The sequence below is a fragment of the Canis lupus genome, chromosome 28, assembly GCF_003254725.2.
Source record: "Canis lupus dingo isolate Sandy chromosome 28, ASM325472v2, whole genome shotgun sequence".
Classification (NCBI taxonomy): domain Eukaryota; kingdom Metazoa; phylum Chordata; class Mammalia; order Carnivora; family Canidae; genus Canis; species Canis lupus.
The window spans coordinates 16,786,683-16,799,997 of NC_064270.1; the positions used below are offsets into that span (position 1 = coordinate 16,786,683).

Here is a 13,315-nt window from a genome sequence, read left to right on the forward strand (position 1 = left end):
AACGTAGAACCTTACTGGCTTAGTTTCTAGGAAATTCTGGGTTAGCAAAAAAGAATTAGAGGTAACTAAGTATAATACTAGGGACCTTGGTATGTCTTGTTTGATATAAGATGAGTAATTAAATATCTCATGATGATAGCTTGCTAAACATTTTTTAAACTATATTTTCATATTTTTGCTATTCCCCTTGTTTTAGGAGAAATTAACTTGAGAATTCCTAGATAGTGATTTTCACGATCGTGCTTCCTCCTTGATCCTCCCAGTTCCTCATAATGGGAGAGCAGGGATTCAGTCTGGGAGATATTTAGTAAATATGGTTCTGTTTTACCCTTTATTTATTTATTTTCTAATTTTCAAGTGTGTTGTATTATTTTGAGGGTAAAATGTAAATGTTCTGGGCGGCCTGGGTGGCTTAGCCGTTTAGCACCTGCCTTTGGCCCAGGGTGTGATCCTGGGGCCGGGATCGAGTCTCACGTCGGGTTCCCTGCATGGAGCCTTCTTCTCCCTCTGCCTGTGTCTCTGCCTCTCTCTCTCTCTCAAGAATAAATAAGTAAAATCTTAAAAAAAAATGTAAATGTTCCTTGTGATTTCAAGGTGATGAGAGATTAAGAGATTTTAATTTATAATTAAGGCCCTAGTGATGAGAAATAACTCATGAAGTTTTTAAACTCCTTGATATCATACAATGAAACATCACCCAGTTTAAGTGAATTTCCAACACCAACGCATATTATGACATCTGTTTTCTTAGAAAGGACCTTTTTAAAAGTGCCATTTTCTCCCTACTGCCATTTTCTCCTTTTGTCCAAAAAAACAATAAAAGAAGGCTTTAACTCATTCTATGATGATAAAAAAAACATTTTTTATTGTAAATTAAAAAATTGGAAATGGAAATCATGAACTGGTTAAAATATAATTGGTGATTGATTGAGACATAACGTCATATAATTGCATTTTCACTTAAATATCCTTCATTTGTTCTGCTGAAAATAGTACATATGGTTGCTACAAAAAATACCCTATAATTGTTTTGAATCACTAAATTATGTAAAGTTACCCAAGACTCATTTCTCTCTCTAATGTGAGTATGAATTTATGTAAATATTCTCTTCCAATTTTATGCCTTGTCAACACGAAAGTGGGTATTGTCACCTTCAGCTTATAGGTTCTTACACGTATAAAGGACTCACATTCCACTTGACAAAATTTTGCAAGAAAATTGAGTGGCAGGGTAAAACTCATGGCTGTTGCAACATTTGCTTTGTTCACTTATTTGAATGGCTGAAATTCCCTTTTAAGTATTTATGTTGGTATTCCACATTGCATTTCAGAACAGTAAGAAAACCCAAACTGCATGAGTTGTTTCCATTTCCAGCTAGGGGCTTTGTTTTTTCCCCTGTGAGCATTTGATGAGAAGGCCTGAGCATGGGCTTCTGGAATGGGAACCACCAAAGCTGTTGTATACAATTAGATGACAGTGAAGACTACCTTGCTATGAATTGTTCTAAAGTTGACATTGCCATCCAGGACCACTTACTTGGGACCTGAGGACAAAACAGATTTTTCTATTTGGAACTGTCAGGAGCTTCAAATTAAATTTGAAGCTTAGATCTAAGGTCAGTCCTTAATTTTTTTTTCCCAAAAATATCTGGACTTGGAAAGCACAAACTTTCATTTTTAATTTTGTAAACCTATATTAATATCTTTATTAAAAATATCCCCCTAGTTATAGCAGCCCTTGCAGGATGTGAGCCAGAACCCCTCCTAAAACTGCTGTTTAGTATTGACTAGCTCGTGTTGAGAAATTCAGTAAGTCAATATAAATGGAATGCATAATGTATAATATGTAACCTTCTTTCCCCACAAGTGATTACTATATTGGAGTTGTTTTATTATTCTGTTTACTCAGTTTATCTTGCATCTGGATCCTAGTTTGTTCTTTCTCACTGATGTCCCATGGCCCATATAGGAAATTGAAAAGGCCTGGAAGATGGTGGACACGGCCTATGACAAAGAGCAGAAGGCAAAGGAAACGATCCTTGCCCTGAAAGAGGAAATAGTGAACCTAACCAAACTAGTGGAGCAGGGGTCTGGATTGTCCATGGACCAGGATAGCAAGTAGGTCATGACTCTTGATGGATGTTGAACTTGCTTTTGGGAATAGCCTTGGGGCTTGCAGTGTCACCTTGAATGTTTTTTGTTTTACAGAGAGTTTCCTTCTGTGGTGGTTTCCTGGAGATTGTTTTCCATCTATTGCTATTTTTTACAAAAGAATTTATTTATTTATTTGAGAGAGAGAGAGAGAGAGAGCAAGCAAGCATGAGCAGGGGGAGGGGCAGAAAGAGAGGGAGAAGTTGACTTCCCGCTGAGCAGGGAGCTTGATGTAGGGCTCCATCCCGGGACCCTGAGACCATGATCTGAGCCAAAGGCAGACCTTTAACTGACTGAGCCACTCAGGTGCCCCTATTTTTTGTTTTTAATGCTCCCTTTCTCCATACCCAAGAACTCCTAATTTGTGTGTGTGTGTGTGTGTGTGTGTGTGTGTGTTTTGTTTTAAGATTTTATTTTTTTATTCATGAGAGACACAGAGAGAAAGAGAGGCAGAGACACAGGCAGAGGGAGAAGCAGGCTCCATGCAAGGAGCCCGACGTGGGACCTGATCCTGGGTCTCCAGGATCACACCCTGAGCTGAAGGCAGGTGCTAAACCGCTGAGCCACCCAGGGATCCCCTACAATTTCAAAATGAGTAAATGTTTTAGGTTTATTTCTTTCAAACCTGTGTGGAATGGAACTGGCTGCCTTTCTGCTCCAATTTCCAGCTGCTTCCTCCTCCCCCCAAACCCCATGATTATACCCATCACCATTCTTCCTACTTCTCAAATTCTAGGCCAGGAAATAGGTTCTAGGCTATCCCTTAAAGCTTCATCTTGTTGATTCTGTCTTCTAAGTATCACTTCTATTTTTCCCTGCTCCCTATCAGCAGTGCTAATGCCTGCTTCGGGCCTCTCATTTTCTGCTGGATCTAGTGATGGACTGCTAATTAGTCTCCTTCCTTCAAGGATCTTCACTATCTTCACTATCTTCCATAAATCAGATTTAGGCTTCTGAAATGTGTGCCTGTGTGCTTCCATCTCTAGCACATGTTCCAAACACCTTTAATAGCTTCCCATTCCCAAAGGATGCAGCCTTGTTATTTAAAAAAATATTTTATTTATTTATTCATGAGAGATGCACAAAGAGAGGCAGAGACATAGGTAGAGGGAGAAGCAGGCTCCCTGTGGGGAGCCTGATGTGGGACTTGATCCCAAGGTCCTGGGATCACGACCTGAGCCGAAGGCAGACGCTCAACTACTGAGCCATCCAGGCAACCCTGCATCCTAATCTTGAACATGTCTTTCAGGGCCTTACATAGATCTGCCTTGCTAGATTCATGCCCAGAAACACCATGCTTGCTTATGCCCCCACACCTTAGACCGTGCTGTTTTCTATGCCAGGAATGCTTTCTCTTTCTTTCTCCACAGAGTAAACCACTATGCACCCTTCAAGACCCATCTCAAATACCATCTAATTTCATCACTATCAGCATCTCTGTTTCAACCTCTTCCCCACCCCTAGAACCAATGACTAAGCACAAGAGTACTGTTTTCTCTGTTTCCATAGAACCCAACATTTATCTCCAGTATGGCACTGATCACGTTGTATTGAAAATATTTGTTGAGGGATGCCTGGGTGGCTCAGCGATTGAGCATCTGCCTTTGGCTCAGGGCATGATCCTGGAGTTCTAGGATCGAGTCCCACGTTGGGCTTCCTGCGTGGAGCCTGCTTCTCCCTCTGCCTGTGTCTCTGCCTCTCTCTCTGTGTCTCTCATGAATAAATAAATAAAAAATCTTCTTTTAAAAAAAGAAAACAATTGTCGATATGCTTTGCTACCCATTAGGCTGTGAATTCCTTGAAGGAAGACACCTTTACCTTCCCTTTAGGAGTCTAGCACTGTGCCGGGCATGCAAAGCCTTGCATTAATTAATTAGTCAGGAAAGAGCACACACTTCCTTAGCCATTTTTAGCTATATCTAACTGCTGTCTAGTTTTCTCATGCTTTCTAGGTGCATTTATCCAATATTGAGAGTTAATTCTAAGTGCAGGTGTTAGGGGAGGGAATAGGAAAAATAGAAGATGCAGTGTCTGTAATATTGGACTCTATTTTCTCATCAAAGAAGTCAAGCATCATCAGAGAAACTACTGAAGAGCAATGTAAGGGAACTGATCAGTTAGGAGAAGTTTTTTTTTTTTAAAGATTTTTATTTATTTATTTGAGACAGACAACAGGCACAAGTGGGGAGAGGGGCAGAGGGAGAAGAGATGCCTTGCAGAGTGTAGAGTCAAATGTGGGGCTTGATCCCAGGACCCCAAGATCATGACCTGAGCTGACGTCAGATGCTTAACCAGCTGAGCCACCTAGGTGCCCCAGTTAGGGCGAGTATTAATGAGAATTAGAACATGGTGAGGAGAAGAACTGAAGAAACTATCCAGACTAGAATTATATCTTTAATAATGTGCTTAAGCTGTCTTCATAGTAGTCTTAGAATTCGAACTTTTGTTTTTGGAGAAGTTGAATGTGGTCTTGAAGTGTCCTTATTAAATAGTTATATTCTATCAAAGTTATTGGTAAGTAAACATTGTCAGATTACTGTGCTTCCAATAGTCATTTGATGACTGCCAGTGGCAAGTGCCTCTAGTGCAAGTTCTCTGCTTTCTTGACTCTCACATAGCTGCCTTGCTTTAGACCTTAATTCTGCTGCACAGATCAGACCAGACATAGTCTTTCTACTTTCAAAATGTTGATTCTGTGGAAAGTCATGTCAAATCATATGTAGTGGTTTTTGAAATGTAGAAGTAACTGTTTATGATTAAATCAACAAATATTATCACATACTCTCCAATAACTGGCATTGTGAATGATTTTCCAAATTTTGTTCTTAGGAATGTCTTATCTGGGTTACATCTCTTTGGGAGAAACTAATCTCTATGGGTGAATGGAGAGAAAATTGGCAATGCATATTATTTGCTTATGTTTATGCTTCATTTTAGACTTTATGGCTGTGATCACAGTCCTCCACCGAACATAGTAAACAAATAATTTCTTAAATTAATATCTCCTTAGGGTTAATTACAAGAGTTGACAATAGCAATATAATTGGGACGCCTGGGTGGTTCAGTGGTTCAGCGTCTGCCTTTGGCCCAGGGTGTGATCCTGGAGTCCTGGGATCAAGTCCCACATTGGGCTCCCTGCTTCTCTCTCTGCCTATGTCTCTGCCTCTTTCTCTCTCTGCGTCTCTCATGAATAAATAAATAAAATCTTGAAAACAAGACAAAACAATAGCATATAATCTTACTGTAACAAATTCAAGTAATACAAAGGCATGGAAACTAAGGAGGAAAAATTATCTCTCCAACTCTTCCAACCCTATATTACACTTTTCAGAGATAACCAGTCACCAGTTTCAAATTTTTTTTTAGACTGCTACAAAAATGCCTACAAAACACATATACATGCATATACACAGACAGTGTAATTCTTTAAAGATAAGAAAATAGATCATATTATATATATTATTATTGGAACTTCTTTTTCAGTTAATAACTCATGAGCAGCTACTGTGTCCATGACAGGGCATAAAAATCTTTCTCTTTCACACCTGGATAGTGTTAGTCCTGGTCCCGGAGTCTTGCCTATGAACATGAGCTCAGAGGATAATATGAAGGACTCCTGAGCAGATGGCCTTTTAGTCTGAGTCCTGTGTTGTTCTTTTTCAGCATCCGAGATTTACTGAAGTTCAAAGAAGAAGTGACGAAGGAGCGAGACCAGCTCTTGTTAGAAGTGGTGAAATTACGAGAGTCTTTAGCTCAGACCACTGAACAGCAGCAGGAAACGGAGCGAGGCAGAGAAGAGGTGGAGCAGGTCATCAGTCAGGTCTGCTCTGCCAAGGAGGGCAAGATGAAAGAACCTTCTGGAAGCCCTTCTTGTGTTGTTCCTCTGTTCAATTTACTGCCTGGTGCCCAAATGAAGCATCCACGGTTCTGGTTGTTTCTCTGGTTTTACTTCTGCAAGAACAGTTATACTTGTGTATTTCCTCTCAACATTGTGTGTCTGAGAAGTCACTAAGACAGGGCACTGCTTACAATTTTGGCCCAAGAGAATATGCTTGGTAACAGCCAGGATGCCTTGCTTTTGGGAAGGGTGGAAATAGGCTCTTCTCCTTTTTAAGGACTCCTTTATTAAAAAAAATAATTTATTTATTCATGAGAGACACACAGAGAAAGGCAGAGACATAGGCAGAGAGAGAAGCAGGCTCCCTACAGGGAGCCTGATGTGGGACCCGATCCCAGGACCCTGGGATCACAACTTAAGCCAAAGGCAGACACTCAACCACTGAGCCACCCAGGTGGTCCTGTAAGGACTCCTTTTGAACACTTTTATATAAATTCAGAAGTCAAGTAGATGATTCACATGTGCAATCTCCAGAAGAAAAACATGAGATTCTTTTGAGCATAAGATAACAAATATTTTTTGTAGATTTTGGCCATAATGATAAAACTATAATGCTGTTTTTAGTAACATCCAGGACATGTGAACATAATTTCATGTTAAGGGTAGCAGGAAACATTTCATTTAGATCCTATTAATAGAGAATTGTATGAATTCTTTCCATGTTTAACTTCTCTAGAATTCTGGGCTTCCATATTTAATTGGATTTTATACCTTTCTTTGTGGATTTGTTCCCACCATCCAGGTGGTATTTGGTGTGAAGTGTCTGAAAAGCAATATAGAATATTCTTGGAAAGTTTTAACATTGAGGTTCAAAGATAACTGTCCTGCAGGGGAAAGGCTAATACAAGGGGACTATCCTGAAAATGTAAGATTTGAGAAAGGGAGAAGCTTGGCTGGGTGAGACCTGTCCTGGTGTGGGCTTCATCTCTTTCCTCTGTCCTTTCTGTGTCCCTAGTTCCAACAAGAAATCCAGCAACGTCAGAATGAAGCTTCACGGGAGTCCCGGAAGAAGGAGAAACTAGAGAAGGAGCTTAGGCAGATTCAGACAGACATGGACACCAGGCAGACAGAAATTAAGGCGCTACAACAGTACGTGCAGAAGAGCAAAGAGGAGCTTCAGAAGCTGGAGCAGCAGCTGAAGGAACAGAAGGTGCACTGGGTGTGGGCTGTACGGCGGTCCTTGCAACAAGAAGGGTGCCTTTGGAGCACTTGGAGTTTTCTTTGGAAAGCAGCAAACTCCCTTCCTTAGAGATGTGAGCAATACAGCACTTAGCACTGCATTGCTCTTTGGACAGCTCGTATAGGTAGATATGACCTATCTACACTCCCTCCCCCAGCTCCAATGGGTTAATTTCTTTTGAATCTTCTATGGATCTATAATATACATATAGGAAAGTGTGTAAGTCACAAGTGTATAGCTTGATGAATTTTCTCCACTTAAACACATGTTGGTCACCTGTATCCAGCCCAATATACACCACCCTAGATGTCCCCTTGTGCCCCCTCCCAGTCACATGCTCCCCCAAAGTTCACCTCTATGCTGAATTCTAAGCAGAGTTTAATTTTGGCTGTTTTTATACTTTACAGAAATGCAATGTGTACTCTTTTGTGTTTAACTTCTTTTGCTCAGTATTCTGTTTGAGGGATTCATTTATGTTGCCATGTAGTTATAGGGCGGCATTGTCCAGTATGGTAGCCACTGGCTACGTGTGGCTATTTAAATTTATTTAAAATTAAGTAAAATTAAAATTTTAACTCCTCAGCTGCATGAGTACCACTTCAAGGGTTCACCATACTGGACAGCACAGATAGAGTGTGCTGTATCCATATCACTGTTAAAACTTCTATTGGACAGAACTCAATGGGCCATTCACACTCATAGTAATCATTGTGTGACCATTACATGATTCATTTTTAACAGGCTTATTTTTAAGTTTCAATTTTAGGAAACCATACTCAGTCTTTATGCATTTTAAAATGGTACTACTTTTAACATTTCCCCTAAAATAGCTGTTTAAGGTAACATTTGAGTTACAGTAATAATTCTGGTCTGTCTTTTCTCTTTCCTTTCCTTTTTTAAAAGATTTTTGTATTTATTTTAGAGAGAGACACAGAGAGAACATGTGCGTGGGAGCTGGGGGAGTGGCAAAGGGAGGAGAGAAGCAGACTCCCTGCTGAGCCCAAGGCAGGCGGGGATCCATCCTACAACCCTGAGATCATGACCTGAGCCGAAATTGGATGCCCAACCGACTAAGCCACACAGGCGTTCCTCTTTTCTCATTTCTTAAAGAAGCAATTCGTGTAATTGAAAAAAGTCATTTCTTGAAAATATTTTCTCTTAGGAAGGTTCCAAAGAATTGCCAAACCATACAGTGTTTTATCACTTACAAAATAGATATTAGAAAACATTTCTTTGCCAATTGCCTCATTAGTTTTGTATAAAGCCAGAAATCATATAGGTAATATACAATGTGCAAGTATCCACAAGAAAAACATGAGACGTCTTTGAGCGTGAAATTTGAGAGGTTTTTGAACATCATGATCAAACTACAGTTCTTTGTTTAGCAATATACAGGACTCACGTAAAACACAATTTCATTTTTAGCGTAGCCGGCTATGTTTTATTTAATCCCTATTGACGGGAAATTGGATGGATTCTTTCTGTGTTTAACTTTTGCTTACATCAAATTATATTTTGGAATAATTGTCTAAACTATCGTCTCTCTTCTCCTTTCAGCACATTTGATATGTCTCCATCCTCCCACTAGTCTGCCAATAGAAATGACTCCCGGCTCCCCCAAATATAATCCTCTTTTTTTTTCCTTTTTTTTAAATAAAACCTTGTCTGCTCAGGATAGTCAAGGTAGGGTAGAGGAAATGACACTGACACTAAAGTCAGGTAGATTGAAATCATTGCACTGCTGTTCCACGGTTTTGAGTTCAGTTGGATTTAAGAGGAATTGTCTCTGTGTTGGTGTCAGTGAATTGTTCTGCTCACAAAAATGTTGTAGGCATGTTAATGTGGGATCTGCTTCTGAAGATGTAGCATCCCAGCCCCACAACTGATAAAACCCGTTTGAATCTCTGGCTCATTTGCAATGATTATAGCAATTGTTGCATATGCGAAGCTTGCCAAATGGCAAACAGGCATTAAAATATTTATCCGCCACCTGTGAACAAGACTTCCCAAGGCTCTCAGAAAAAAAAAAATGATGCTCTCTGTGTTATTCATTAGAAGACATTGTTTTCCTCAGCCATTTAACATTTATCATATTTGAGTGCATTAGTGCTTTCACCAGGGATAAAGAACAATTTCTACAAAGACAAAAAAGAAGTGTGGTTGCTATGATCATCCCAGGAGATTTGCAGGGCCTCCTGCGTGGATATGCAGATATTGTGATCAGATTAAAAAGCATTAACCAGCTCGTCATGCATCTTTCAGATATTGAACGAAAGAGCTGCAAAGGAACTGGAGCAGTTTCAGATGAGAAATTCTAAACTTCAGCAAGAGAATGAACAACACAGTCTGGTTTGTGAGCAGCTATCCCAGGAAAATCAGCAGAAGGCATCGGAGCTCAAAGTAAACACCGTGTGACCTATCTGTTCCCTAGCACTCCCTCCTTTATTCCCTATTAATAGAGGTTTACCACTGCGGTTGGACCCCTTGGTTGCGTAACCTGTATTAGCCTTGATATATTAGAGGCAGGCGCCAGTCTTAAGTGATGGTTTTCTGCCTGGAAGTAGATAATTTGATGACTTCCATTCTTCTAAAACCACAAACCTGAATGTCGATTATATGATTATGCAAATGTTTTTTTGAAAGCAAGCCCAGATGCTCATCTCTGTAACTTAGCCTTGGAAATAACTAGTTGCCCTGAGCTAGACATCATTTATATGAATGAGTAGCAAAGAAGTCAGATTATATTTTACTACTTGTATGGAGAAGGTGGAATGGCAGGGCTGGGGATGGACTGGTGTTATTGGGTATCTACTTCCAGGATTGTACAACCATGATTTTTACTTTCATCTACTGCAAATTTCAAGACAAGCTTCCCATTTTTCTCCCTGTCTTCAATGAAAAGTGCTTGAATCTTATGTTTGGATAACAGTTTTATACTTGGGTACATATTGTATACCTACACACTTAACAGAAGGGTTTTATGTTTATCACTGATTCTGAAAAAAAATCCATAAACCCTTCTCCAGTTATGTTAGGATACTAGGCACAAAATGAGTGACTGATCAAGAATGATATATAGATTTGATCAGTGAATCATAACAGTTTTTGCATTGTAAGCCCTTTTGACAATCTGATGAGAGCATGTACACACACACACACACCACACACACTTATTTGCACATCTTGCATCTTGTTTGGAATACAGTTTAAGATTTACAGGGTTTTTCTGTAGTCTAACCACAGGGTCTGGATTAGTAACTATTGAGTTAGAACATCCTATCGTTCTAATTGGAAAGGGCCTTAGTTCAGCTAATTTAGACCATATAAATCTGAGGTGGAGGAGCATTTAAAGCAGTCCAGAATGGTTTGACTTGAAACCATTCTTTATGAGAAAGTTATAAATTGAAGCAGAAATGAAATGACTACTTAAGGCAAAATAATATATTAGCCCCTAGGTGAAATTAAAATAAAAATACTTATGCCATTAATTCTCTTCTTTGATAACATGAATGGGGCACCTTGAAAGATGGAATATTTTTGTTATCAGATTCTGAACCTATAGGATTCTACTTCTAGCAATAATCCGAGAATAGCATGCCCAGCTAAGTGCAGTTTCTTCCTTGTCAAAAGCTAGAGATAATTGCTAATGTTTATTTGCGGAAGAATCACTGATTGCTTTTCCAGCAATGTCTAAGAATGGCAAATTAAAAAAAATGAATTTAATTTAAATTGAAAAAAGTCATAAAACTTGAAGTCCTTTGACAAAAATCTGGTGCTTTCTTTTGCTAGAATTATTATTTTGGTACCTTTTGCCATTATGTAGACTTGCTTATTCATGTCACCTTGTCTACCTATCTGTATGTACACCCACTGACTAACATCCTCTGAGGAGGGAGGGCCCTTTCTCTAGTATATGCTATTCTACTACAGTGGCCACGTGGGTTCAAAAGACTTTGAATATTTTATAGCATGTTAATAATCTTCTGAGACAGATTACTCTGTGAGTACATAAAAATTGCCAATCAAATACAGCATTTGTACATAAAACTCATACATTTATGATACTCAGCATTCTTATCCTATTTGATTCAACAATTCAGTGGTACCTTGGGACATCAGGTCTAATCAGTCTTTTTCATTATTTTTTAGCTTACATAGCCACATATTTTATTCAGAGAATAGTTTTTCAATTTCTCTCAAAATCAAACAGTCTGTGTTTTTATTTAACCCATAGAACAACTTTACACTGATATAGGAACAATTTCCTTTTATTGGTTCTGAGTTTATCATCATCTAGTCACTGGTTCTTTATCTACTGAGTGTCTCTGGTTAATTCTGTCTCATTAATTACAGGCCAAAGAGGAAGAAGTCCATCAGATGCGGCTTGACATCGGGAAGCTCAACAAAATCAGAGAACAAATCCATAAGAAATTGCACCAGATTGAAGATCAAAAGTCAGAAGTTGAACAGAACAAGGAAACTCTAAAAAATCAGATCTTGGGATTAGAGAGAGGTACAGCAAGAACCATTTTGCACTTTGTTTTATTCCTTTGCAAACATTTCATAGATGACTGAAGTCATTTGGTAACCCAGGGCTCTATGCATACAAACACAAACCATGCCAAATGTAATCAATAAAATAACTTTCAAGCTGGTAAGCAGCCAATATGCAGGGGACATAATTTTGCATATCTTAACTTTCTTACCTTAAAAAAATTCTTCAACAGACTATATTGGCACAATGTAAATTCAGCCAAAAGTATTGCTCAGTACTTGTCACTGGAATAAATAACATCTATACCCTCAGGTCCTAGTTCTACATGACCTTCTGCTTTAGCCCCCTTTCTCATGGAAGATGGGGAATAAATTAAAATGAATGTCCCCCACTAGCAGTATTTGGGACAATATTATACAAAGAATCAGTGGAACAAAAATAAAAGGCTCCTAACTTCTTTGTTAGTATTTTCCATGTGGTAAACATTTGTTTTACCAGCTATCACATTGCCCTGTGGAGGAAAAGTTTAAGAGCCATGGAAGGCCAATAGCACAGAAAAGTCATTAAAGATACAAACTATGGAGTCACTGTCTACCTGGGATCAGATCCCACCTTTAATGTATGTATTGTTGGAGGATGAGATGAGCTAATACACATAAAGCACTTGTGGATGGTACCTAACACATAGTAAGTGCTTACCAAATGGCATCTATTATTATCCAGGATATTACAGTTTATATAAGAAGTAAGATAGAAGACCATCTTATTCTGAAAAAGAATATGATTGAAAATAGGATATGCTAGTCAAATTTGGTTTGGCAGAAATAGCTCTGAACTTGGAGACAGAGGACCCAGGTTTGAATTTAATTATGCCAGAGTATGTGAGGCAGAAACATGTCATTGAACTTAAGTGGGCTACTATGAGTTGTAGGTCACTGAAGGAGGTAACATACCTAAGAGCATAAAAACATACATTGTCTCACTAAAAGTTAGGCAAAAGCTAAATCTCTAGGTAAGGTTATCCAGTTGACTATTGAAAATCCAGTTGACTATTGAAAAACATTGAACAACATGTGTTTGGACTGTGTGGGCCCACCTGGATGTGGATTTTTTTTTTTTTATAAATACAATTCATATAAATGTATTTTCTCTTCTCTATTATTTTCTTTTTATATATATATTTTTAAATTTTTATTTATTTATGATAGTCACAGAGAGAGAGAGAGAGAGAGAAGCAGAGACATAGGCAGAGGGAGAAGAGGGCTCCATGCACCGGGAGCCCGACGTGGGATTCGATCCAGGGTCTCCAGGACCACACCCTGGGCCAAAGGCAGGCGCCAAACCGCTGCGCCACCCAGGGATCCCTCTTCTCTATTATTTTCTTAACAACATTTTCTTTTCTCTAGCTTACTTTATTGTAAGAATATAGTGTAGAATACATATACAGAATATGTGTTGGTCTACTGTTTATGTTATCAGTAAGGCTTCTGGTAGACAGTAGGCTATTAGTAGTTAAATTTTGGGGGAGTCAGAGTTATATGTGGATTTTCAACTTCGTGGGGGATTGGCATCCCTAACTCCCATGTTGTTC

At 38.9% G+C, this 13,315-nt stretch overlaps 1 protein-coding gene across 1 annotated transcript in view; it reads left to right on the plus strand.

Moving 5' to 3' along the window:
* The window catches only part of CFAP58 (cilia and flagella associated protein 58), a 99,177-nt gene that overhangs the window by 5,546 nt on the left and 80,316 nt on the right, over positions 1-13,315 (plus strand). Inside the window, exons 3-7 of the mRNA XM_025467138.3 lie at positions 1,970-2,118; positions 5,815-5,971; positions 7,005-7,199; positions 9,492-9,629; positions 11,583-11,742. Of these exons, the coding sequence (XP_025322923.1) occupies positions 1,970-2,118; positions 5,815-5,971; positions 7,005-7,199; positions 9,492-9,629; positions 11,583-11,742 (799 nt within the window). The remainder of the gene's footprint in view (positions 1-1,969; positions 2,119-5,814; positions 5,972-7,004; positions 7,200-9,491; positions 9,630-11,582; positions 11,743-13,315) is intronic.